The sequence below is a fragment of the Oryctolagus cuniculus genome, chromosome 10, assembly GCF_051225735.1.
Source record: "Oryctolagus cuniculus isolate XC-2025 breed Fujian yellow rabbit chromosome 10, ASM5122573v1, whole genome shotgun sequence".
NCBI classification, from domain to species: Eukaryota; Metazoa; Chordata; class Mammalia; order Lagomorpha; family Leporidae; genus Oryctolagus; species Oryctolagus cuniculus.
In genome coordinates, this window is record NC_142876.1 from 83,223,971 (window position 1) to 83,250,755 (window position 26,785).

At 46.0% G+C, this 26,785-nt stretch overlaps 1 protein-coding gene and 1 long non-coding RNA gene across 5 annotated transcripts in view; one reads left to right on the forward strand and one right to left on the reverse strand.

Moving 5' to 3' along the window:
• Positions 1-1,547: 1,547 nt before the first annotated feature.
• On the reverse strand, positions 1,548-2,593 carry LOC138844082 (uncharacterized). The gene is made up of 3 exons (XR_011379487.1): positions 2,407-2,593; positions 1,982-2,248; positions 1,548-1,888 (listed from the first exon to the last, which is right to left on the reverse strand). It is a non-coding gene; the product is annotated as an uncharacterized LOC138844082 (long non-coding RNA).
• A 113-nt stretch (positions 2,594-2,706) lies between these two features.
• The window catches only part of SUCLG2 (succinate-CoA ligase GDP-forming subunit beta), a 295,805-nt gene continuing 271,726 nt past the window's right edge, over positions 2,707-26,785 (forward strand). For all 4 annotated transcript variants that reach the window (XM_002713297.6, XM_089305440.1, XM_089305438.1 and 1 more), the window contains exon 1: positions 2,707-2,797. In XM_002713297.6, coding sequence (XP_002713343.1) covers positions 2,714-2,797 — 84 coding nt within the window. In that variant the 5' untranslated portion in view covers positions 2,707-2,713. The remainder of the gene's footprint in view (positions 2,798-26,785) is intronic.

Below are 26,785 nucleotides of genomic sequence, written 5' to 3' on the forward strand. Positions count from 1 at the left end.
ATAACGACATGACCACTCTCACAGGCTGGCTGCGAGGACTCAACGACATACCCAAAGGCAGCCGAGTGTACACAGAAGGAAAGAGCACAGTTTGGCCACTGAGTAAACAGCTCTTGAAACAGTGAGAAAAAGAATAAAGGAATGGGGTGAAGGTTCAGCTTTTCTCAGAGGAGAAGAGCAACTAGTAAATGCGGAATGCAGAGTTAGGTGCCATTTTGCAATCATCATAGTAATACATGACTCAAACAGTAACCACTGAGGAATGCTAAATTTACTGGGTAAAATTTTGACTAGGAAGGGGCTATAATCTGTCCATCTGTCTGATCTAGAAGGTGTTCATACTGAACTCTTAAACATTTATTGGAGGAAAGATAGAAAGTAAGCCAGCATGTCCATCTCCCCCCATTACCCCCCCCCCCCCATCTGCTGGTTCACTCTCCGAATGTCTGAAATGGGCAGGGTTGGCTGGAGCCAAAGCCACAAGTTGGGAACTTAATCCAGGTCTCCTTTGTGGGTGGCAGGGAGCAAATTACTTGAGCCATCACTGCTGCCTTCCAGGGTCTCTGTTAGTAGGATTTTGAAGTCAGGAGCAGGGAATCAAACTCGGGAACCCCAATATGGAAGCTGGCATCTCAAAGATTTATTTATTTTTATTTGAAAGGCAGAATTACACAGAGGAAGAAAGAGAGTCAAAGAGAGGGAGAGAGATTGATTCATCTTGCATCTTCTAGTTCACTCTTCAAATGGCTGCAATGGCCAGGGCTGGGCCAGGCTGAAGCCGGGGGCCAGGAGCTGCATCCAGGTCTCCCAAGTGGGTAGCAGGGGCCCAAGCACTTGGGACACATTCCATTGCTTTTCCCAGTGACATCAGCAGGGAGCTCAATAGGAAGCGGAATAGGAAGTGGAAGAGCCAGGACTCCAACTGGCACCCCAGGGGATGCCGGTGTCACAGATGGTGGCCCAACCCACTACGCTACAAAGTTGGCCCTAGCATCTTCACCACTAGGCCAAACACCTGCTCCAATACATCTAAAATTACGCCTCTATATTGAGAACAGAAAATGAGTGGATACAGGGTATTTGGCCATTTGGGGTAATATTGTGACTTTTTCTGGTAAATCTGAAATTACATAAAAATAAAAATGTGAGAAGCAGTGGGAAGAAAACTTTTATTACATTGTATCTTTTCTCACCAGTATATACTCAGAAATGAGCAAGGTTAAAAAAATTCAATCAGTGCTTAAGGGATGGGGCTGGAGTTGGTGCTGTGGTGGGGCAGGTAAGGCAGTGCTGGCGTCCCATATGGGAGTGGAGTTCCAGCTGCTCCACTTCTGATCCAGCTCTCTGCTATGGCTTGGGAAAGCAGTAGAAGATGGCCCAAGTACTTGGGCCCTTGCAACCGCATGGGAGACCCAGAAGATTCTCCTGGATTTGGACCGGTACAGCTACAGCCAGTTGCGGCCATCTGGGGAGTGGACCTGCAGATAGAAGGTCTCTCTGCCTCTGCCTCTCTCTCTCTCTGCCATTCAACTAAGTCAATCAATCAATTTTTTTTTAAGATTTACTTTTTATTTATTTAAAGACAGAGTTACAGAAAGAGGGAGAGACAGAAGGAAAGGTCTTCCATCTGCTAGTTCACTCCTCAGATGGCCGCAATGGCTGGAGCTGCGCTGATCCGAAGGCGGAAGCCAGGAGCTTCTTCCGGGTCTCCCACGCGAATGTAGGGGCCCAAGGACTTGGGCCATCTTCTACTGCTATCCCAGGCCATAGCAGAGAGCTGGATTGGAACGGGAGCAGCCGGGTCTCGAACCGGTGCCCATTTGGGATGCCGGCGCTGCAGGCCAGGGCGTTAACCCACTGCGCCACAGCGCCGGCCCAATAAACAGATCTTAAAAAAAAAAATCAGGGATAAGCTAGCCAAATAGGTCTAAAAATAAAATAAATTAAAAGGGGGGCTTCTGAATTTGGGTCTTATACCTACCCTTTATTAGATTTCAGACTAGCTGCCTTCTGCGACTCAGTTTCCCCTTGTGCAACCCGAGATTTTACCTATGTAACCACTTAAACGTGGCGACGAAGACTAAATGAGTTCGTATTTGTGAAGGGCTTGGCACACACTCAGCATGTTGGCTGCGGTCATTTTTGTTACACGTAAAGCGCTTAGCATTCGGCGAAGTCCGAATCAACCTCTGCTCTCAGTCAGTAATTTCCGGCCTTAACACGCGTCGACAGCTTTGCACTATCTTAGCTTAGGATAAAAAAAGGAGTAGAGAGCACCACTCACCTCTCCAAACTCACTGCACCGCTCAGATGGCGAACCCCCCCCCCCCCACCTGTCTCTTTCCTGCTCCAAGGCCCAGCTCAAGCCCCAGGGACCCAGGGCTGGAACAGCGCCAGTGTCCTTACAGCGCTCCTGGCCACAAACAATTCGCTCCTTTGTCCTTGTCTGGCGACAGCGTTTAATTCCAAGCCTCAAGAGCACAGGGCTCTCAAGGCTAGGGAGAGCGCAGGTAGAAGCCCGCCAGGTCCCCGACGGCTGGCAGGGCGCTGCAGGGCGCGGCGAGCCTCATTGCCCCTGAGGCGCGCGCGCAGCGGGGTCCCGGGGGCCGCCCCGGCGCAGGGGGCCGGCCGGGCCCGCCTCCTCCCGCCCCTGCGTCTCCGCCTCCCTGCCCGCGCTCAGCCCTGCTCGCCCGCGCCGGGTTTCCTGTTTAAGATGGCGTCCCCCGTGGCAGCCCAGGCCGGGAAACTTCTGCGACGCCTAGCGCTGCGGCCCCGGCTCCTGGCCCCCAGGTCCCAGGTGAGCGCGGCCCGGCGACAGGTGCCGTGGGTAGCGGCGCCCGCCAGGGCTCCCCTCGTGCTGTGCTTCCCCCGCTGGCCCGTTCGGGCCCGGCACTTCGGGTGTGCGGCGCCCCGGGGAGTAAAAGGGACCCCGGCCCCCGGCCCCCTGGCCTCGGCTCGGGTGTGGGGCTGCAGGGCGGACGGCAGTCCCTGCCACAACCTCCCCGAGTGTGGCCGCTTCTCTCCGGAGTGGCTGACGCAGGTGGCTTCCCTTCTGGAGGTGACGGCTTCTGGCACGCTCCCAGGCGCTGGATACAAGTTTAGGAAAAGTTCCTCCGCCTGGGTTTTGGAGCGCTAGGGTTTCGTTTTCGGCTCTGCGTGGGAACCGTCTCAGCTCCGCCGCGCCCGTGGGAGACCCGTGCAGCCGCTCCATGTGGGTGCCTCGCCTCCCGCTCGGAGCTTGCAGCGGGGCAAATTTTCAGGATGGCCGAGTCGGGGGAAAAGTATGCAACAAGGAGTGAAATGGAAGGCGTGTCCGCCCCCAGCTTTCAGAGGAAAATCAGTCCTGTCAGCGAAAGGCTTTGGTGGTCTCCTTACTTATGGAGAATGGAACAAGGAGGGCGGGGGTGGGCGCTGCAGGGTGAACTTGGCCTTCAGTGGGTTTTACCTTCTGCAGAGGGCATGCATCATATTAGCGAGAAGGGCTTCGTGGGCACTTTGGAGTTGGTAATGACTCAGAGAAATCGCTGGATCCCTCAACGCCTTGATGTCTGTAGGTCACCTCCCTCCCCTTGAAAAAAAAAAAAAAAAGGACATTCTGGGGGCTCAGCCGAGGCAGAACGACCTTGTCCATTTCCCCATTTTTAATTGGCAAATTATCACTCATGCAATTTTAATCAGGATATGCGTAGTATAGCTTTAAAGAAAAATTAAAAAGTAGCACCTAATGATTTTTGAGTTACTCTAAAGCTTGGGTTAATTATGACATCTGTGCGATTCTTTTTTTTCCTTCCCTCTCATTTCCTGACTTACCATTTCTCTGTTATTGTTAATGTAAATTTAAAAGGTGCTAATCCTTATTACTGTAATGTCCTTAATAGGCACTTGACAGTATGGTGGGGTAGCAAAAGGAATGCAGGTTTTGTCTAATTAAAATCACTAATAACTGTTTAATAGAGTAAGGAGAGTAGCTCCAGGTGCTCAAGTCCTATTAATTATTTGAATGTTACAAAAAAAAAAAAAAAAAAAAAACACAAGAACTAAAGTGCTAACTATCAGCATAGAACTGAATTGATGAGGAAGAGAGAGCCCAGGGCAGTAGGAACTGGAGAAGGTAATCATTGTGCAGAGAAACCTAAAATGCAGAATGTTTAGCTTCCGTGTATTTCTTCCCTAGCTAAGCAATGAGACCCTAAACTCAACACTCAAGAGAGAGTGGTTGGGCAGACACGTCCTTGGTTTATCTAGAAGACTGGATGAAAAACTTGGTTATCTTTCTCTGCTGATGACTTTGGTTTGCATTCCTGTGCATGGTTTGCATTCCTGTAAACACAAGGCTTAGGAGATGAGAATGGTTTTCTAAAGATAGGAACTGTACGCAGTGTCCAAGAACTGGAAATGGGAATTAGTGAGTATCTGGTCCAACCACGTCACTTCCTGGGTGTCAGACGTAAGGCCTGTGTGTTCAAGGTTACAGAGCTTCTGTGGGAGAGCAGATTCCAGAGTGAAGTTTATTTGTGAGTTTCCATTGCAGCTGACTGTTGCCTGGTGAGCGTAGGTCTCTTAGGAAAATGGGTTTTGCCAACATCGAAGTTAATCTGTATAACCAGCAGTGACCATAGAACCTCCAAGTCACGAGCACACTGTTGCTTTCTTTCTTCATGTACATCTATGAATTGACAATGAAAATAGATTAGGTATTGCTCGTTTGGGTGTAAGGAACTCTTCTCAAATTCTTGGGTGCTTCTTAATCTCTGCTCTGTGTAAGTCTGATTTGATATTGGGCCTGCCTGGCCCCTTGTCCATAGCAGACATTACCCTTGAACATGGCCCACTTTCCCTGGGAAACTGAGCACTGAGCATCCTCACCACGTGTCTCAGAAATCTGTCTGCTCTTGGCCCAGACCTACTTTCTATCAGGACTTGTGAAAAGCCGTTGCATATACAGAGATAGAAGACCCAGGTTCTGCCTTGAGAAATAGCTAATTGGCCTCACAGAGATACACATAGGATGACACTTGGTTTATTCCCTCCCAGTGGTCACATGGATGCATACCACATGTTCCTGATGTGTAATGTTATGATGGTGCTTCTTGCCTTTCAGCTTCCGCTCTTCTCTGTCTTGACAGCTATATTTTTAAAGGATTCACCTTAATCATTTTTTATTTTTACACACACACACACACACACACACATATATTTTTTTTTTTACTCAGCCCATGCCATCTGACAGAACTGTTCCAGGTCCTGAGATTTGGAGGTGGTGAAAGAGTTAGGCAGCCTTTGAGTGTTCATTTGTTTATCTGCTGGTTCACTCCCTAAATGCCCACAATGGCGAGGGCTAGGCCAGGCTGAAGCTGGGAGCCAGGAGCTCAGTCTGGGTCTCTGAGGTGGTGGCGGGAACCCAACCACTTGGGCCATCGTGTGCTATTTCCCAGGATCCGCATTAGCAGGAACTGGACCTCAGGAGCCAGAGGCAGAACTTGAACCAGGTTCATGTGATGATTTAACGGGGTAGGGGAGAGCAAAATGACTCCAGCCAGTGACAGGCCGTGAAGTGAGTTGTTACATACTGCAGGGTGAGTGCATAGGGGAACTGAACTTGACAGAGTGGTGTTTTTGGTTTTGTTAAATTTTTAAATTAAAATATGATAGCACAAATGCTAAAAAAATATGCATATTGTAGGTGAGCGGCTGAATGATTCTTGTGAACCAAACATACCCCAGCAATGAAAGCCAGGTCATGAAAATAATCATTGAACAGCAACCTGGAGGCCCCTGGTGTTCGATCCCTTCACTATCTCTGCCTCCCAAAGGATAACCCATCCCGGAATTATACCATACACTGGTTTTGTTGTTGTTGTTGTGTTTTTTTTTTTTTTACATTGTCTATGTGGAATTAAACATTATACATAGACCTGCACAATATTATTCAATAGTATATTTATGAGTTCCTACATATGACCCTTTTTTGACATTTGAGTTAGGGCCTGAGTGAGAAAAGCAGCCAGCCAGGTGAGAGTTAGGGAGAGAGTGTATTAGACACAGCAGAGAGCAGGTGCGAAGGCACTGAGGTAGAAATGAGCTCAGGATGTCTGGACACTTAGAGGGAAAGTGGCAGAGGATGAGGTCTGAGAGGTGGACAGAGGCCAAATCATGTGGCGACTTGCAGGGCTCTGGTAAGGAGTTTTTTTTTTTTTTTTTTTTTTTTTTTACTTTTTTGACAGGCAGAGTGGACAGTGAGAGAGAGAGACAGAGAGAAAGGTCTTCCTTTGCCGTTGGTTCACCCTCCAATGGCCGCCGCGGCCGGCGCACCGCGCTGATCCGATGGCAGGAGCCAGGTGCTTCTCCTGGTCTCCCATGGGGTGCAGGGCCCAAGCACTTGGGCCATCCTCCACTGCACTCCCGGGCCACAGCAGAGAGCTGGCGTGGAAGAGGGGCAACCGGGACAGAATCCGGTGCCCCGACCGGGACTAGAACCCGGTGTGCTGGTGCCGCAAGGCGGAGGATTAGCCTAGTGAGCTGCGGCGCCAGCCTATCTGGTAAGGAATTTTTAAGGGTTTGTTATTATTTAACACTTATTTATTTATTTGAAATTCAAAGTTACAGAGAGATTGGGAGAGACAGAGACAGATCTTCCATCCACTGATTTATTTCCTACATGGCCGCAATGGCCAGGGCTGGGCTGAGCCAGGCCAAAGCCTGGAGCCAAGAGCTTCTTCCAGTTCTCCCAAGTGGGTGGCAGAGGCCCAAGCACTTGAACCATCTACTGCTGCTTTTCCCAAGCCATTAGCAGGGAGCTGGATTGAAAGTGGAGCAGCCAGGACACAAACGGTCCATATGGAATGCCAGCATTGCAGGCAGCAGCTTTACCTGCTATGCCATGATGCTGGCCAGAGGAGTCTTTAAGGGTTTAGAGTAGTTAAGTGAGTTGCCCAAAATTATACAGTTAGTGAAAGAGCAGCTAGGTCTTAATCCTACTCTTGATCTTAGCCAAAAGGCCAAGAAGTGATAGATTATAATCCTGGCCCTGGCTGCCAAAGCCCAGATATTTAATTACTATCCTGTAGGTACTCCCTGTTATACATCTGGGCTAGGCTGGCTTTGGGATGTGTAGCAGAGTGATGTTCAGTGAACACTGCGGTGAAAGCTCCAAGTCTTCCCAAAGACACGGATCCTGGAAGACAAGGGCCATGTTGCCGTATCCAAATAAGCCGCCAGTTGAACTGGGTGCTGTGATACTTTGCCATGTTACAGAACATGGCCCCACCACAGTGGGTCAGTCTTTGGGGGAAATCGTGGCTGGGGCGCTGTAATTCCCAGCACAGTGCTGCTGCCCTTTCTGAGGGTTCTGGGTGAAATTCACCACGCTCTGCTGGCAAAGGCGTGGGCCTCGTGGGAGGCGCTCGCTCCCAGGCCCCCAGCTTGAGAAGTGCTTTTGTGTGGTTCCCTCGGACACCCAGAGCTTCTGTCCGGGAACTTAAGAGAACACTGGGGATTGAAAGGGGAAACTGCTTAAACCCATGCCCCATGCCCCTGTCGTCGTGTCCTTCAGAAAGAATCCCCCCTTCCTTAATTTGCTGCTGCTTCCTGAAGTGGGAGGGCAGTGATGGATGCGTGGCTCTTAGAAGTGAGGGTGTCAAGGTTATGTACAAGTCCTTATCAGCGAAATGAGGCTGCGGAGTCTGCTTTGGAAGTTGTGATTTACCTGTAACTGCGCTCTTGCCTAGAAGAATAAATATCTGGACTTTTTTCCTGTTCTTTGTTTAAGTGAAGTACAGCTGCAATTTCAGCTGTTAGAAAAGGGAAGTCGTCTCAAATAATTTAGATGCCAAACTGCTGACCTTTTGTGTAGGGTAGACCTCTAAGTGATTGCTGGTGTCCTGAAAGGGTTTTGCTTCGTGTAAATGAAGCCTTTCTTTGACGGGTGTGTGCACAGACTCACAGGAGAGAGAGCTTTGCTGTCTTTGGCCCCTGGTTTGGTTCTGCAGGCAAAAAGCCCAGAGAGTTCCTGAAATACGTCGTGTTTGGAGGAGGAAGAGAAATTTAAGAAGTAACCTGAGATCCTTTGTCCTTCACCTCTCTTGACTACTCTGTCTGGAGTTGTCCCTCCATGCAGCTCTTTCTGTTACTTCATGGGAAAGATTTGCCTGACAAACTTAGGAGAGTGGTATATGTTGGAACAAGTGATACAGTCAGAATACTCATGAAATTTGGGAATGAATCCCAGGGTTTTGTCTGGTGCAGAAGGTGGGGGGGTTGAGGAAGGCGTTCCAGTGGAATGATGGCGTGCGTCTCCTGTGTACAATTAGTGTGGGGAAGGGAGAGGTGAAGAGTGGCAGGAGCTGAGGGATGGTGGTGATCTTCTAGGTGACCCTGGAGGATTAGTGGGGCTGCAGAAAACTGAGAAATCAACCTGGCTTCCAATTCCATAACTGAAAATTGAACGAATGTCTTTCATTTAGCAAGTATTTCCTGAACGCTTATTGTTTGCCCAGCGCCATATTGCCCAAAGGCACAGAACATATTGATTTAGCTTTTCACAGAATACCCAGTGTGTAAGAGAATATTCATCAGGTCCTTGTATTTAATAAATATGACTGAGTGAGTGGAGGGAGAGACACAGAGAGAGGTTACTCGGCCCTTGCACTCACGTCCCTCACAGTCTAGAGGCAAAATTCGCATGTAAACCACGATAATGACACTGCCACCCATGAGCGCTGTGGTCTCGCTGTGAGCTCACACTTCTGAGAGACTGTGGCAGCACTGGGCCTCTTGCTTTTCCCTCTGTCTGAAGCACTGTTTGCTCTGACCTCTGCCTGTCCCTCAGTTCTCTGATTGAATATGAGTTCTTCAGATGGGCCTGTGTCCGATGGTCTTAGCTGATGCTCTCTTTTTAGGGACTATTCTCTTGCTCTCTTGTGCTTCATTGTATTCTGTAACACTTGCCCTACCGGGTGCTTTTTGTTTGTGGTCTGTCGTCTTGCTTCTGCGTTCAATGAAATGATTTTTCTTTAACGATTTATTGATTTATTTGAAAGGCAGAGTCAGAGTGAGAAGGAGAGACAGAGAAAGATCTTCCATCCTCTGGTTCACTCCCCAAATGGCCGCAGTGGCTCAGATTGGGCTGTGCTGAAGCCAGGAGCCAGGAGCTTCTTCCAGGTCTCCCACATGGGTGCAGGGGCCAGAGCACTTGGGCCATTCTCAGCTGCTTTCCCAGGCATATCAGCAGAGAGCTGGGTCAGAAGTGGAGCAATTGGGACTCAAACAGGTGCCCACATGGGATGCCAGCTCCGCAGGTTACCTGCTATGCCACAGCGCTGGCCCTGAAGATTTTTCTTATGCACTGCTGTCTCTTCCGCTGTCCTCACTGGATGTCCTGACTGGATGCTAGAGTCTACATGATTGAGTGGGGTACACAGAGGAGGGAGAGGCAGGTAAAGAACAGGAGAAGTTGAACAGTGATTTAAATAATTTAGCAAGGCAGGGAGGAAGGCAAAAACATTAAAATAATAGTTCTATTCATTGGGCTTAGTTTATGGCAAGCTTTGCTGAGTGCTATCTGCACATTTCTTGAACTCTTATAGTATTACTGCGATGGACGTTGTACTGTCTTCCTGTTTCATATAAAGGATTAGACACACAGGGAAGTCCTATCGTAACTTGCTTAAAATCGCAGTGCCAGGAGTCCCTGCCTGCCTGGTGCTGATAAAGCACTTAGGCTGTTAAATCATTAATCTGTGTTGCTGGAGGATCCCATTTAGGTGAGCCGTCAGTTGCACTGCTTGCTTACTTTTCTCCTTTCTTTGCCCTTGAGTGACAGTCACCTTTGGTTATTTGGGCTTGTGCTGACTTGGGTGCCCTAATCAGCAATACACAGTTGGGCTCATACCCAATTCCCTCTTTCTCTGCCTTTGGAGTCTGGGAAAGAGTAACAGAGGGGTTTAAGGGCATGAGCTCAGGGGTCAGATTTACCTTTGTTCAAATTCTGTATCCCGTGTTCTTGTTTTGCAACCTGGAGCAAATTATGGAACTTAAGTGAGCCTCAATGTGCTGTTCTCTGACAAAGGGGTTAGTTCTTACAGGTGTTTGCAAAGATTGAATAAAAAGTTACCAAGACTCTTGGCGTGATGATTGAATGGTGGACTCAGAATGATTATTTCTCTTATACTGAATTTGAAGCTGATTTTACTTGCCTGTTTTCATTTTTTAAACTTCACTGAACTAGAATAATTTTCCTTTCCCAGATTCAGTAAACATTTATCACATGCTGCTGTCTTGGGGTTATGCCCTTGTTGGTGCCTCTGTGTGTTTTATTTTGCTTAATCCTTGGAATAGCCCTGTGAGACGGAGGTGATTATTCCATTGACATGTGGGGACTTGAGGCGCAAGATGAGAAGGCCTGCCTCCTGGGCTCTGGTTGTCTTTAGGATCCCACAGATGGGATGAAAGTCTGGTGAGGCCCAAGGTGGCAGTGGGGAGGGGCATTCTGGGAGCCCACCTACACCATCCTGGTTGTTGCTTGTTCCAGAGCCATTTGCACATAGCAGTGTTGACTTACTATTGGTGGCTTCTGGACTTGATGTACACCAGAGATTTGAGATGATGTGAGAGGCCAACCCGGCCGTAGCCTGTGCTGTCTGGCTTCTGCAAAGCACTGCCCCCAGGGTTTCCGGAATAGTGGAGAAATTGTGGTATTTCATTGCCTTTGCAGAGTTGGACTTGAGGTGATGGTAACCGAGGAAGGAGTTTCTGGTATTCTGAGTTTAGAATTTGGTCAGTGTACTCAGTATGTGGCCAGCTTTACTCTAGATAGAAATGATCTCAAAAGACTAGCATTTAGGCATTGACCATAAAAGCGTAGATTTTGAACATTTGTCTACAAATTTGTTTTTTATTTTAAAATTGGAGGCATTTGGTGTAGTATATAAATTGATGTTGGTGACATGGCTAATGGCAGGACACAAGGGCTAGGTGTACATAATGTTCTCTTTGTGGATGCGGTGTGGAGAAGGTTGGAGGAATCCAAGACTGGGGATCATTGGGGAGACTTTTGCACTTGTTCAGGCTGTGAGTCACTATGTCAGGGTGCACAGGCGTAAACCAGGACCAGAACCCAGCTGTCTGGGTTTAAATCTTACCTTCAGGCTTTTAGTTTTATGATCTTGTGGTAATCACTTAGATATTGTATCATGACACATTTTTTTCCCCCTTTCTCACTTTTCAACATCTTTGGTAGCTGAATGTGATTTTATTTTTTTTGGCAGGTTGTTTTTACTTTTCACCATCCAAACATAAATATTTATAATTGGAGAAAATGAGGGTGACCATGTACTTTTTCATCCAAATCAGGTCACTTTTGGTAGTGAACCTGAGCACCCATGAATCATTAAACTGCGGCAACAGATGGAAGCTAAGACTGATCCTGGGAAACCGGATGTGTAGCACTCTTAACTAAGGTGGATAAACTCCTAACAGTGGGGACTGCAGAGAAAGACTGGTGTCATTGAAGAAGGAATGGCTGTGGCTGGAGCTGTGGCATAGCTGGTAATGCCTGCAATGCCAGCGTTCTATACGGGCACTGGGTCCAGCCTCAGCTATTGCACTTCCAACCTGGTTCCCTGCTCATAGCATGGGAAAACAGCAGAGGATGGCTCAAGTGCTTGGGCCCCTGCCACCCGCGTAGGAGACCTGGATGGAGTTCCTGGCTCCTGACTTCAGCCTGGCCCAGCCCCAGCCATTGCAACCATTGAGGGAGTGAGCCAGTGGATGGAAGACTGAGCTCTCTGTCTCCCTCTCTAACTCTGCCTTTCAAATAAATAAATAAATCTAATAAGAATGAAAGAGAATGGACGGGAGCTGTGATTTCATTACTGGCATCTCATATTCTCAGCCGTATGGTGAAAAAAAAAACAAAACAGTTCTGTTTACTACTGTCCCTGAGCAGAAAGGGTGTGAGCAGCTACTCTGGGTGTGAATGGCCCTTGCTCGTGGAGCCATGTACTCCGTCCCTGTGCCTAGGTGTTCTCTGGACGTGTTTTCAGGGCCTCAGGAAAAGAACGTGCCTCTCAGAGAAGAGAAGCAGGAAAGCATGTGAATGTGCCAGGTTTCCAGGGCAGTAGCAAGAGCTTTCCCAAGCTCCCAGTGTGCCTGATCCGACAGCAGTGACGTCCAGGGCCCCGCTGGAATGGTGCATTCTGGATCATTTATTCACTTCCTGTCTTTCGGTTGCTTACTAAGGCCTCTTTGGTTGAAAGAGACCTGCCTGGACTTATCTCAAGGGGGAAGAAAGGGCTTGCTGAAAGGGAAATGTTCTAGAACTCAGGATTAACTGCCCTTGGTGTTGGCTTCCTCTGTGTCCTTTTGTACTGTTAACAGGTCACTTAGGATAATGTCTCTTTGTGACTTGTACCTGCATGTGACTTCTTGTGGCTGTCCGTTTCCATACCTATCGCAGCCCCCGACACGTTGCCCAGGGTTTGCTGCTTCCCAGAAGTGTATAGTTGTAATAACAAGAGAGTCTCTTTGGTCTTGCTCATTCTTTTGTCCTCTCTTTTGGGTCACCAGCCCACCGAAAGGCAGGCTAGTTTTGCATAAGGTGTCCACCCCTGTCTTCCACCTGTGGCTGAGCTGGGGCAGTGTATGGGGAAGAGCAGCGCTGTGGCTCTGGGTGCAGTACTGGTGGGGTGGCCTGATCCATTTAGGATGCTGTCTTCCCTTCTTCACGAACTGTTGCCCACCTGCCTGTCTTCTTTTCTCTTTTCCTAAATGCCAGAAAAATTCCCCTTCACTTTTCTGATCTCAGCTGAGTCCGCTCACTGCAGAGTGGAAGGTGATGGTGATGGGCCTTGTTTTAGACGGCTTTCTTGTGATCATAGTGAGTGGGAACATCGATCCCACTCCCCTCTTGAAGCCACTCATTCATCCAGGTAGTCAGGTGAGTGTTTCCAAGTCGGGCATGGACCGCAGGTTCGTCCAGGTTTGGGTTACCTCTTCATTCTTGCTTGGAACAAGCCAGTGAGTTGAAATGGCCCAAGTTCTCTGTTTCTTAGCCGGAAGCAGGAGGATCTGTCTGGGCCCCACTGTGGCTGCTCACTAAGCGGCTCCCCTGTTGGGCAGGGCTCCTTTGGAGTCACCTGCAGAAGCTTCTGGCTCGCTCAGGTGGCTTTGGCTCCTGCACCAGACCCTGCTGCAGTCCAGTGGGGCAAAGGTTGTGGGGTTCATCCCACTCAGACCATTAGTAGGGTGACTATATATTTTAATCCCTAAAACTGGGACACTTTGAGTAATCATACTTGGAGAGTAGATGTAAACCAGGACTGGAATCAATCGGACTGGGTTCCAGTGTTTTTGTTTTTGTTGAAAGATGTGTCTTTGTGTCTCTGTTCATGTTTTTTTTTTTTTTTAAAGTTTATTTTATTTGAAGTTTTGGATGGAGTGGGAGGAGGGGGGAGAGGGAAAGGGACAAGGAGGGAGAGAGAGAGATCTTCTGTCCACTGGTTCACTCCCCAAATGCTTGCAGCAGCCAGAGCTGGACCAGGTTGAAGAGAGGAGCCAGAAACTCAATCCAAGTCTCCGATATGGGTGGCAGTGATCCAAGAGCTTGAGCCGATCATCTACTGCCTTCAGAGAACACGTTAGCAGGAAGCTGAATCAGAGCTGAAAGCGGGACTTGAACCCAGGCCCTCCCGTGGGGGATGCTGACATCCCAAGTAGTGGCGTGTCCTGCTGTGCCATGAGACCCACCCCATCGGTTCCAGCCTTGATTTCAGTGCTTTGTAGATTTGTGGTTTGGGGAAAATTTCTTGCATACTCTATTGTAAGGCTTACTGTTGAATTTTTTTCAACATCTCTGAAATGTGGATGTCTTTTATACTTTGTGCCATAAACTCTTTGGCAGGTTTTTCCCCAATGGCACATAGCAATGGTGAATCTTAGAGTTGTTAGCTTTGAAAGTTTCATGACTCTTCACTTCCCTGTGCCTCAGGTTCCTTATCGGCAAAATGGGGAGAGTCACAGTACCCACTTCAGAGTTGTCCTGCACGTGTGATGGGCTTCTGCATGTGTCGCCTTAGTGTTGTGCCCTGAAAGAGCAACGGATGTTAGTTAATGGTTTCAGGTTTATTATCACTAAACCAGGTGTGAGTAGGCCTGTGTTTTCAGAAACAGCCTCCTTTGATGTTTTCCCCGCTTTCACTCCAACTGCCCTCAGCCCAGGAACTTGGAAGGGGGATTAAGTTCAGAGCAGGGAACTGGAAGGGTCAGGCGCCTTATGTGTGCTTCAAAGTGGAAGAATCAGAAGGACTTTAGGGAAAAGAATTTTCTTGCATCCACAGCATTGAATACAAATGGAGATCAGCATGTATGATTTATCAAAGAAATATGCACTTTTTTCCCTACTGAATCTTCACATGTTTTTTTATTTTAAATGTTTGTTTGTTTATTTTTATTTGAGGGCAGGAGAGAGAGATTGACTGATTGATCTTCCATCCTTGTTCACTCTTCAAATATGCACTATACTCAGGACAGGGGCAGGCCGAAACCAGGAGCTAGGAACTCTGGTGTCCCCCATGGGTGGCAGGGATCCAAGAACTGGAGTCATCTGCTGTTTCCTGAGATGCATTAGTAGGAAGCTGGATCAGAAGTGGAGGAGCCAGAAATTGAACCAACACTGTGATATGGGATGTGGCCATCCCAAGTGGTGGCTTAATCCGCTGCCCCACAACACTTATTCCAAATTGACATTTTTATGGGAAAGCTTTAAAGTTTTGCTTTCTGTCACCATTTTCTGCTTGCATGGTAAGCATGCATGCTCCTGGTAAGGTGTTCTGAGGGGAGTCCAAAAAGTGCATGGAAAATGTAAGTTTATTTTGTTGCAAAAAAGTTCAAATTCATTATAGTTTTTTTTTTTTTTTTGGGGGGGGGGGCAGGCACTGTGGCACGGTGGGTTAACACCCTGGCCTGAAGTGCCAGCATCCCATGTGGACACTGGTTCTAGTCCCGGCTGCTCCACTTCCGATCCAGCTCTCTGCTGTGGCCTGGGAAGACAGAAAATGGCCTGAGTCCTTGGGCCCCTGCGCCTGCATGGGAGACCTGAAGAAGCTCCTGGCTCCTGGCTTTGGATTGGCGCAGCTCCGGCTGTTGCGGCCTTCTGGGGAGTGAACCAGCGGATGGAAGACCTCTCTCTCTTCCTCTCCTCTCTCTGTGTAACTCTGACTTTCAAATAAATAAATCTTTAAAAAAATCTTATTTTTGTTTATGTGACAGACACAGTTACAGAGAGAGGTAGACATGGAGAGAGAGAGAGAGAGAGTGAGAGAGTGACAGAGTGTCTTCCATCCGTTGGTTCACTACCCAAATGGTTGTAATGGCTGTAATTGAGCCAAACAGAAGTCAGGAGCCAGGAGCTTCCTCTGGGTCTCCCATGCTTGTACAGGGGCCCAAGGACTTGGGCCATCTTCCACTGCTTTCCCAGGCCATAGCAGAGACCTGGACCAGAAGTGGAGCAGCTGGGACTCAAACCAGCGCCCATGTGGGATGCTGGTACTGCAGGCTGCGGCTTTAACCTGCTGGCGCCACAGTGCCAGCCCCATATAGTTTTTTCGTAATATGTGTTTTTAGGAATTTTTAATGTTTCAGATTTTTTTTAGATTTATTTTATTTATTTGAAAGTTACAGAGAGAGGTAGAGACAGAGAGAGAGGTTTTCCATCCGCTGGTTCACTCCCCAGATGGCCGCAGTGGCCGAAGGTGCACTGATCCGAAGCCAGGAGCCAGGAGCCAGGAGCTTCTTCTGGGTCTCCCACACAGGTGCAGGGGCCCAAGGACTTGGGCCATTTCCACTGCTTTCCCAGACAATAGCAGAGAGCTGGATAGGAAGAGGAGCAGCTGGGACTAGAACTGGAGCCCATATGGGATGCCGGCGCTTCAGGTCAGGGCGTTAACCTGCTGTGCCACAGCGCCGACCCCTCTAATTTCTTGAACCAAAATACACTCAAGTTAATTTTAAGACCGTTGTTATACTGCCTGTACTTTGAAGGACTCATTTGAGTTACCTTTGAAAGGAAGAGGGGAAAAGTTCATTTAATATGCACTTCATTTCATGGTTCTTTAATAAGTAATCCAGGAGGCAGTGTTGTATCATAGTGGTAGAGCAGGTGAGGCTGCCATCTGTGGTGCTGGTGTCCCACGTGGGCACTGGTTGATTCCCTGCTGCTCCACTTCTGATCCATACTCCTGCTAATGTGCCTGGAAAAGCAGCAGAAGAGGAAGATGGCTCAAGTTCTTGGGGCCCTGCCACTCTTGTGGGAGACCCAGAAGAAAAACTCCTGGCAGGGAGCAGGCATTGTGGTGCAGTGGATTAATACTCACAGTAATGCCTGCATCCCATATCAGAGTGCCTGGGATCCAGTCCTGCTTCTGCTTCCAAACCACCTTCTTCCTAATGTCCAGGAAGTGGCAGATGACAGCTCACGTACTGGTCCCCTGCCATCCATGTGGGACACCCAGATGGAGTTCCTGGTTCCTGGCTGTTGATGGCATTAGGAGAATGAACCAGTGGATGGAAGATCTGTCTCTCTGTCTTTCCCTCTCTCTCTGTCATTCTGCTTTTCAAATAAAGACATAAATAAATAAAACTTAAAAATAATAAAAATGGTGCAGAAGTATTGAAAGGCTGGGTGTTGAGCCAGGTTGTTTGAAACGCAGGTGGGGGAACTTCTGACCAGTCCTGGGGTGGCTGGGCCTCGGGATGCTCTTAGGATTGGAGTATTCTGTCCAAAGCTCACCCAGAGCACATGTGAGTGGAATAGATCCTTCCTTCTCTGTTTGAGTTTCGTTTATCGTGAGGCTTTTATGACTACATTTATATAAAATATTTTAACACGGGGGAAACTATAAGTTAGCTTTCATGTGAAGACACAGAAAAGTACTCTTTCCTTCTTTTTCAAAGTTTCCCAAGTAAGCGTATCTAGTGACCGGATTTCACTTTTCTTCACGTTGGTGCTGTATCCGTAACACCGTGCTTACAGTAATCCGTGAATCACGGTGCTGCTTTCTGGCAGACACTGTTCTGTGCTAAAGGATGAGTCCGTTTCTCCCGACCTACTTCAGAGTCTGTTTAGATCGGAGAGGAATCCCTTTCCTGGAAGTTTAGACTTAAGTAAGCAGCTTTGTCATCATTGAAGCCAAATTAATCATTAATGCAGAGCAGCGTTCCTGTCATGGGATTTTGGGGTGTGGAGGGAGGGTAGAACTGCTGTACTGACTGATTCGAAGTTTGGACTAACAGATGCTTTTTATGTCTCAGAAACAGGATTTTTTCTTCCAAGTCTACTCAAAGTACTGAAAATACAAATGTGTACAGTCTTTTAAATGTAAAAGTTTGTGATTTTGTATTGTAAAATATATATAATACGGAAATGACCATTTTAACCATTTATCATTTTCACTGTTCTCTAGCATCGAGTGTGTTCACGTACTGTGTCACCAGCATCCCTTTAATCATCTTCCCCAGCTAAAACTCCACCCCACTAAACACTGAGCCCTCCCTTCTCTTCCTCCCTGTCCTAGCAAGGCAACCCCTCCGCTACTTTGAGCCTCCGAGTTTTGCTACTTTAGGAACCGCATCTAATTGAAATCAGAATCTCTGCCCTTTTGTGGCTGGCTTTTTTGTTTCTTAATGTCTTCATAGTTCATCTGTGTTATAGCATATGTCAGAATTTCCCTCTTGTTTTTAGACTGAATAATTCCACCGTGTGTGTATATATACATATATATCCATGTATATATTTTATTCCATTATTCCATAAATATGTGTGTGTATGTATTTCTGCTTTGTTTATTCATCTGTCAGTGGACACGGGTTACTTCCCTGTTTTGCCTATTGGAAATAATCTTGCTCTGAACCCGAGTGTCCAAGGAATGTATGTTTTATGATAGCTTTTACTAGAGTAAAAATGTCAGATGTAAGTTTGCATTATATTTTCAGTCTCCTTTGTCCATTAAGAAATGAAGAAATACTTTCCTGATACTATTCTGTCAACTATTCATAGTCGTTTATTTTTCCAGTGGGTATTTGTTAAGGGCACCAAAGGAATACTGGTAGGCCCAGCAGGCGGTGGGTTTTGGAGAGTTTGGGGACAGGAGACGTGAACTTGCTGAGAAACGGGAGGTTACAGTGGGGTGTGTCTGGCTGCCCACGTCTCTGGTGGCTCGGCAGCACTTTGCCCTGGACTCACTGGCTCATCAGCGGTTAGTAATGTCTGGAGAAGATGCAGGGCATGTGTGAAACCATTTGTCTGCCATTTATCTGTCATGCACATTCTGGGCCTTGGTGCTCTGATGGGAGAATTCTCACGACAATGCTAGGAAGGAGTCATTATTATTGCTGTTGCTAAGCCCACATTAAAGAGAAGCAGACTATGGGACAGAGACCGTAAGCAACTTCCCTGCTGTCACAGCTGTGTTCTCCACACGCTGGGCTTGTGAATTATGCCTGTTAGGGGTTGAATTGGGTCCCCTCCCAAAATTCCTGTGTTGAAGTCATTAACTCCAAGTTCATCAGAATATGACTGTATTTAGAGACAGAATTTTTTTTTTTTAAGATTTACTTTTCTCTCTCACTGTCCACTCTGTCAAAAAAAAAAAAAAAAAAGTCACAGGCTGGGTGCACGTCTAGTCTGTGGCCAATTACCTCAGGCTGGGTAATCTATAAAGGAAAGACAGTCTATTCCTCCGAATTCTGGAAGCTGGCCCACTGTTAAGGTGGTGGCATTCAGTGAGGGCCTTTGTATGGTGTCATACAGGCCATCACAGGACCAGAGGTGGCAAGAGCTTCTGAGTTCGGGTCTCCCCATTTACTTACTTACTTACTTTCTTTCTTTCTTTCTTTTTTTTTTTTTTTTTAGATTTATTTTATTTATTTGAAAGATAGAGTTACAGAGAGAGAGGTCTTCCATCCACTGGTTCACTCCCCAGAGGGCCGCAATGGCCAGAGCTGCACTGGTCCGAAGCCAGGAGCCAGGATCTTCTTCCAGGTCTCCCACGTGGGTGCAGGGGCCCAGGGACTTGGGCCATCTTCTGCTGCTTTCCCAGGCCATAGCAGAGAGCTGGATCGGAAGTGGAGCAGCCAGGTCTAGAACTGGCACCCAGATGAGATGCCAGTGCTTCAGGCCAGGGCTTTATCCCACTGCACCACAGCGCCAGCCCCCATTTTCTTATTTTTAAAAGATTTTATTAGTTCTTTAACTTATTTGAAAGGCAGAGTTTCAGAGAGAGAAATATAGAGATGGAGAGAGGGAGAGAAAGAGAGGGAGAGATATCTTCTATCTGCTGTTTCATTCCCCACGTGGCTGTGAAAGCTTGGGCTGGGCCAGGGCGAAGCCAGGAACCAGGAATTCCAGTCGGGTCTCCCAAGTGAGTGGTAGGGGTCCAGAGCTTTGGGCCATCATCCCCTGCCTTCCCAGGAGCATAACCTGGAAGCTGGATCAGAAGTAGAATATCCAGGATTATGGGATGGGGTGGTCCCGGGCCATGGTTTAACCTGCTGTGCCACAAAATCAGCCCCTTTGTGCTTTCCTTTGGAAGCCACTATTCCCATCATGTCCCCCACCCTGCCCCCCACCATGACTTTATCTAACCCTAATTTCTCCAGAGGCCCCACCTTCAAGTACCACCACCATAAAAATTGAAGATTAAGTTTCCAGTGCATGAACTTCTGAAATGTTCTAGAAATATATCAAACAGTCAATAGAAATTGGAATAAATACAGAGCCTATTCATACAAATGTGTCAATTCTGGTATTTTTCACTTTACTTTTAAATGAAAAAAAAAAAACCCTCATTATTTTTAATCTCCCCTAGTTTCTAACCATTCTGTTTATTCAGACAGCCCATCCAAGGTTAAACAAAAAGACCTACAGGTTTAATACCTGTGCTGCAAGCCTTTTGAAAAACAGTTCCGTAACTTAATCGAGCTGATTCTGTAATCAGAAATATAACAGCAAACACCATATTTCTTTGGTAGTATGAAGTTGGAATTTAAGAATAATCAGCATGCAATCAAAAGCTGATTATACATGAACAATAATGAATTTTAAAGTAAAATCACTTCTGAGGGTTATAATAATAACAACAACAACAACAACAACAAAAAACGTGGGAGGGGGCAGTAGCCATAGATGAGAAAGAAGAGTGATAACAAAGAGTCTGGTTAAGCTAGTAAGCAAACAGTGGATGAGAGTCAGCCAGCAGTGGTGTTTAAAGAACTTTGGGGAGAAGTTCAGGACACATTATCATAGGCAGAGCTCAGTATACACCGTTTTATAGTCTTCTGCCTTTAGTTCACCCTTTTAGCAAGTACATTTGAGAACTTCAAATGAGCTCGGGACATTTTTAGACAGCAGGGATCTAGAGCACACCATATTCTATGTTGATGTCCATTTCCCACTAGAAAGAAGGTTGAGATTTCATCTCTGTTTTTTGGGTGACGTGTTGTTCAGAAAGGAGAGCAAGAGAGTGTGGGTAATGTGTGGCACCCGGAATTAGGATTGTTGGGGAAGTAGTCACCAGTGACGTGATAGTGAATTCAGAGGAAGGTGAGAGGGTGAGCTGTGGAGGAGTCTGGGGAAGAGTGTTCCTGGCCGACAGAGCAAGAAGTGCAGAGGCCCTTAGATGGGGGCTCTGTGCCTGGTGTTGGGTAAGAAGCAGCCAGTGTGTTTGGGAGGGAACGAGAGGAAGGAAGCGCTAGGAGAGATGGGCAGTTGGCGTGTGTCCATGGAGTTACCAGTATAGTGTGTTGTGTTTTTATTGCCAAGTAGTATTCCATACTCTGGAGGTATCCTAATTTAACTATCCACCTGTTGAGGGATGTTTTGGTTGTTTCCAGTTTTTGGTTATGAACCATTACATAAAGGGTTTAGCATAGATATAAATTTTTATTTTTCTGGAATCAGTGCACAATTGTACAGTTGTACAATTGCTGGGTCATATTTTAAGTGTGTAATCTTTTTTTAAAAATATATTATTTATTTAATTTGAAAGGCAGAATGACAAGAAGGATATCTTGTGTCATCAGGTGGACCCAATAGACAGAGCTGGACAAGGCCCTGGAACTCTATCCAGGTCTCCCATATGGATGACAGAGCCCAAGAACTTGATCCTTATTCCTCTGCCTTCCCAGACCCGTTAGCAGGGAGCTGGGTGGAAAGCAGAGCACCTGGGGCTTGAACTAGCCCGTGCAATGCCGGCATTGCAAGCAACAACTTAAAAAGGCCCCTGAATTTAAAAACTACCAAACTTCTTACTTTTCAGAGCAGCTGTTCCATTTTGTTCCAACAGTATCTTAAGAGAGATCCAGTTTTCCTGTATCCTTGTCAGCATTTGATACTATCACTTTTAAAAATCATAGTTGTCCTAATTGATGGATGGCAATATCTCATTGTAATCTTCGTTTACATTTCCCTAATGGCTAGTGACCTTGGACATCCTTTTATGTGCTCATTTAACATCTGCTTGTCTTCATTGTATTGTTTATGTCTTTTGTCCATTTTCTGATTGAATTCATTTTTTACTGTTGAATTTTGAAAGCTCTGAGATGTCCTCAAGAAGTTCACAGAAAACGAATAGTTTGAAAAAAAGAACTGCATGAATTTCAAAAATTTTTACACTGAAATAAACATCTTTTTAAAAGATCTTTCATTTTTTTATTTGAGAGGCAGAGAGCTAGATAGAAGACGACAGACAAGCAGAGACACCTCCCGTCTGCTACTTAACTCCCCAAATGTCCGTTATGACTCTGGGCTGAGGCCAGAGCCAAGAGCTGGGTACTTAGTCCAGGTCTCCCAAGTGAGGGGCAGGAGCCCAACTACTTGAGCCATCACTGCTGCCTCCTGGGGTCTGCATTGGCAGGAAGCTGGAGGTAGGAGCTGGAATTGGGAATTGAACTCAGGACCAGCAAGGTGGGAGATGGGCATTTGATGGCTAGTCCAAACACCTGCTCCCCTATTTCTGCAAGCTTAAGTACCTTCGTAACTTCTTGTCATTAGTCGTTGGTTAGATGTGTGTTCTGAGGACACTTTTTCCCAGCCTGTCGCTCGTCTTTTTGTCTTAACTGTGTTTTTCACAGCATAAAAGTTTTAAATTTTGAGGAAGTACAATTTATCCATTTATTTGTTTGATAAATCAGGATTTTACTCTAAGAACCTTTTTTTTAAAAGATTTATTTATTTATTTAAAAGTCAAGAGTTACACAGAGAGAGGGGAGGCAGAGACAGAAGTCTTCCATCCACTGGTTCACTCCCCAGAAGGCTGCAACGGCCGGAGCTGCGCCAATCCAAAGCCAGGAGCCAGGAGCTTCCTCTGGGTCTTTTCACCCAAGTGCAGAGGCCTGTGGACTTGGACCATCTTCTGCTTTCCCAGGCCATAGCAGAGAGCTGGATCAGAAGCAGAGCAGCAGGGACTAAAACCGGCACCCATACTGATGCTGGCATTGCAGGCGGTGGCTTTACCCACTACGCCACAGTGCCAGCCCTGTCTAAGAACTCTTTAACAAGCCCTAGGTCCACAAGATTTTCTCTCACGTTATCTCTTAAAGGTTTTAGTTATACACATACATCTTTCCATTTTGAATTACTATTAATATAAGGTATGAGGGTAGAGTTGAGATCAGTTATTTGGCCTGTGGCTATCTGGTTGCTGTAGCGTCATTTGTTAAAAAGGCTGTCTTCCTCCATTGAATTGATTTTTTTGATCTATTTGAAAGGCAGGAGCGAGTGAGTGGGAGGGTTCACTTCCCAGATGCATGCAACTGCAGGGACTGATCCAGGCTGAAGCTCAGAGACAGGAACTCACTCTTGCGTTTCCCATATAGAGACAGGGACCCCAAGTAATTGACCCATCAACTGCTTCCTTCCAGAGTGTGCATTCTCGAGAAGCAGGAATGGCAAGTGGAGCTGGGACTTGAACCCAAGCCCTCCAGTATGGGCTGTGCACATCTTAACTGTCGTGCCAAATACCTGCTGTTGCTGAATTGATTTTGCTTAGAAAGTTTTACCTCTTGGTGGCATTCTAGGATTTTAGAACTGGTAGGCATCTCTGACATCTCTTAGGTGATAAAGCCATTGAACTGCAGGGAAATGCGTTGTGGAAGACCAGCTTTGCTACATTGGTCAGTGCTTTCAACTTCCTGTCCAGGACCCAGCCACCTTCTGCTTCTAGGTCAGTATGTTTGAGCCTTACGATATATTTTGTTTTTGAGGTAAACTCCGTGGTTAGGTGCCTTTATTCCGCATCACTTGGGTTGTAAGACGTTTCTGAGTTTAAGAGCATTTGAGATTCTGAAAAGAAACATTGAACATTTAGCTTAATATTCCTATGAAGTTCTTGATCCATCTGCATTAAAAAGAATATTACTCTCAAAACTTGATGTTTTGGTGAAATCAGCTTCCATAAATTTCTGTTTATAAGGTTTCTTGCTATAGATTTGCAGCGTAATGGACCACAGGACTATGGAAAGTGTACCCATCAGTGATAATCTTGGTACCATCTATATAGCATGTTGATCAAGTAAAACATGCTGAAATGGGTTTGTGTGGTTGGTGGTAACAGACTTGTTTCAGCTTCCTTTCTGTGGGCCTCCTAGGAAAGAAACTGACAGAAGCTCAAGGTTTCCCTGACTCTAGATTTCCACATGGAGGTTCTGATTCTGCCTCCGTGGTGGTTAATTGAGAATCAGGACCATAGTGGACTTTGGCACTGACTCAGTCCTAACACAAAAGCCAAGGCTGTTTTGCCAGTGTGGGCAATGAAAACTTGTGTGTGGTCACCAGGAGTTGAAATCTGTGGGGTTTTTGCTTTAATACTAGAATGTGGGTGTTATACAGAATCAAATTCGTTTTCAAGACTTTATTTAAATTCCTGAGTTCCTGTATTTATTTGAAAGGCAGAATGACAGCAAGAAAGAGAGAGAGAGAGAGAGCACAAGCGAGCGAGAGAAAGAAATCTTTCATCTGTTGACTGACTTCATTTCCTGCATTAGCTATGCCTGGGCAAGACAGAAGCTGGAGTCAGGAACTCTGTCTCTTTTTTGTGGGTGACAGGAACTCAAATACTTGGGCCGTCATCTGCTTCCTCCCAGGTGTATTAGGAGGTAGCTCCATTGGAAGCAGAAGGGGATTTGGTCCCAGGTGCTCCAGTATGAGGTGTAGGTCTCCTAAGCAGTGCTTTCGTCCACTGCAGTACAATGCTTGCCCCAGACCACTAAGTTTTAATCCTAGCACTGGCCTTGTCAGGTCTTCGTGGTGGGGCAGGTTCCTCAAACTCTTAGAGCTATAAAGGGTAATGAGATGGTAGGAGATGGTAGTGGTGGTGATAGTTTTAATAGTATGAGTTGTTTCATTAGTAATGACAGCAATAGTACTTTTTGTCTTTTTGTTTAGTAAATTGAACATACAGATTTAGTATATCACTTTTACATATGAGTGTGCTGTCAGGTGGGATTATACACAATAGCAAACTCTATCACTTAGTATGAATATAATAACATAAAACCACCATATTCTGTGTTCTAATTTATTCAAGCAGTAGAGAGAGAAGGTGAGACAGAATGATCCTATCTACTGGTTCATTCCCCAGATGCCCACAATGGCCCAGTCCTGTCTGGGCCAATTGGGCTCCAGCTGGGAGCCAGGAACTTAATCCAGGTTCCCCCTCGTGAATTGCAAGAACTCAGTTATATGAGCCATCAGCTCTGCCTCCCAGGGTCTGCATTAGCTGGAAGGTAGAGTTAGAAGTGGGATCTGGGAATGAGCCTAAGTCATTCTGATGTGGGATGTGGGGTGTGGATTTTTTAGAAATGGTATTTCTTTATTTTTTCTTTCTTAAGGTTTATTTATTTATTTGAAAGGCAGAATCACAGAGAGAGGGAGAGGATGAGAGACAGAGAGATCCTCCATTTGGTTTACTCCCCAAATGACCGCGATGGCCAGGGCTGGACCAGGCTGAAGCCAGGAGCCTGTAACTCCTTCCAGGTCTCCCGTGTGGGTGACAGGGGCCCAAGTACTTGGGCTGTCTTCTTCTGCCTTCTCAGGTGTATTTGCAGGGATTGGAAGTGGAGCAGCCCGGGCTTGAACTGGTAACTTGTATGGGATGCTGGGATTGCAGGTGGAGGCTTAACCCACTGCACCACAAGGTCGGCCCCAAGATGTGGATATCTTAACCAGTGTCATAACTGCTAGCCTAGTGACTTCATCCTTTCCCTAAAATCCTTACGTTCGATGCTGTCCTCTGAATCAGCAGCAGAGTGTTGTGGAGAACAGTCTGGCTGCCACACTGTATTCCAGCCTGCTGTGGGCCTACTGCTCTTCTCTCCTCCTGCCTGTGCACACGTGTGCAAACACAGCACCCCCGCCTTCCACCCAGTGTCCTTAGCATGCTGGACCTTGAGGTCCCCTATAGCACTGGGCTTGGGTGTCCTTGTGCGTTTGCTTTCTGTTCCTCTACTGGCAGTGCCTTTTGCTGGCATCTCTCCGTGTCATCTTTAACATGCAGTTCCCCCAGTGTGCATTTGAAATGTGCACTCTTTCTCACTGTTCTCATTCTCCTTCTCTCCATCTGTGGCCCAGTCTCTTCTGTTTGCATCTCCAGTATCGAGCACGCAGCAATTCTGTAGACTGTACCTGCCAAGGTACTGGTTCACAGAGGCTTACATTTCATTGAAGGCAAGAGTTTTTGGCTTTGATGAACGATTAGTGACTTTAAATTATCCAAGACAAAGTTTGGGATAGTATCTTCCGAATTTGAAAAGTTGAAAGAATAATTTTGTTCTTGACTTAATGAAAAAGTGCCCATGAATAACTGATAAAAATTTAATTGAGAGAATAAACGGATATTGCTTCCAGACATCCCCCTGTCCCATGTGGAAAACCAATTACTTCACCCTTTTACCTGAGGAGTTCTTTAATCAGTGTGATTTGAAATAGACTCTAAGGGGGAAGTTCAGATTGGATGGTTTAATACCTGTTCTTCAATTTCAGGGCTGGGGAGTCTTGTGCTGTACCTCCACTTGGCATTTCGTTTCTGTTTCTTTTTTTAAAACATAAAATATAATTGTATTCAAGTTATATAAATTAGAGTGTATTTTCAGAAAGAAAAAAAGTAACATGTCAAATGAATTGCTTTCAGAAAAGTTATTCTTCTTCTAATAATTCAAAATTATATTAACATAAAAAGAATTAAAAATTGCTATTTTCATAAAAGTTAATTACAAATCTTGTAAATCAGCACTACACATTTCACACCATGTGCATGATAGGCATTTTATGTCATATATGTTATTTACGTATATAAATTTAAGAGTGATTTGAATGGTTTAATATTGTTCTTTTCCATATTATTTTTATTTATTAGCCTGCTTTTCACTGTGTTAGAATTTGTTGTACTAAATGACAATATCACAAATAAATGGCACAGTAGGAGAAACTTTGAGTTCTAATGTGAGGTCAGCTAAGTAGAGAAGAGAATATTTGAATTTCTTGTTTTGTGGTTGTTACTACAGTACTAATCTTAGCTTTATATTTAGGTTCCAGAGTTTACCTGGTGGCTACTGGTGTTTCACTTCATTTTATAGCATGAAATTAAGAAACATATTACTCAATAAGAAACTACTTAAGAATACTGCAGACCCAAATTCTGTCCTTGCTAAAATATTTCATTTATTTGCATTTGAGAACCTGATTATTTCAGGGAACTCCTTTTTTAAAATATTATTTATTTGAAAGGCAGATAGACGT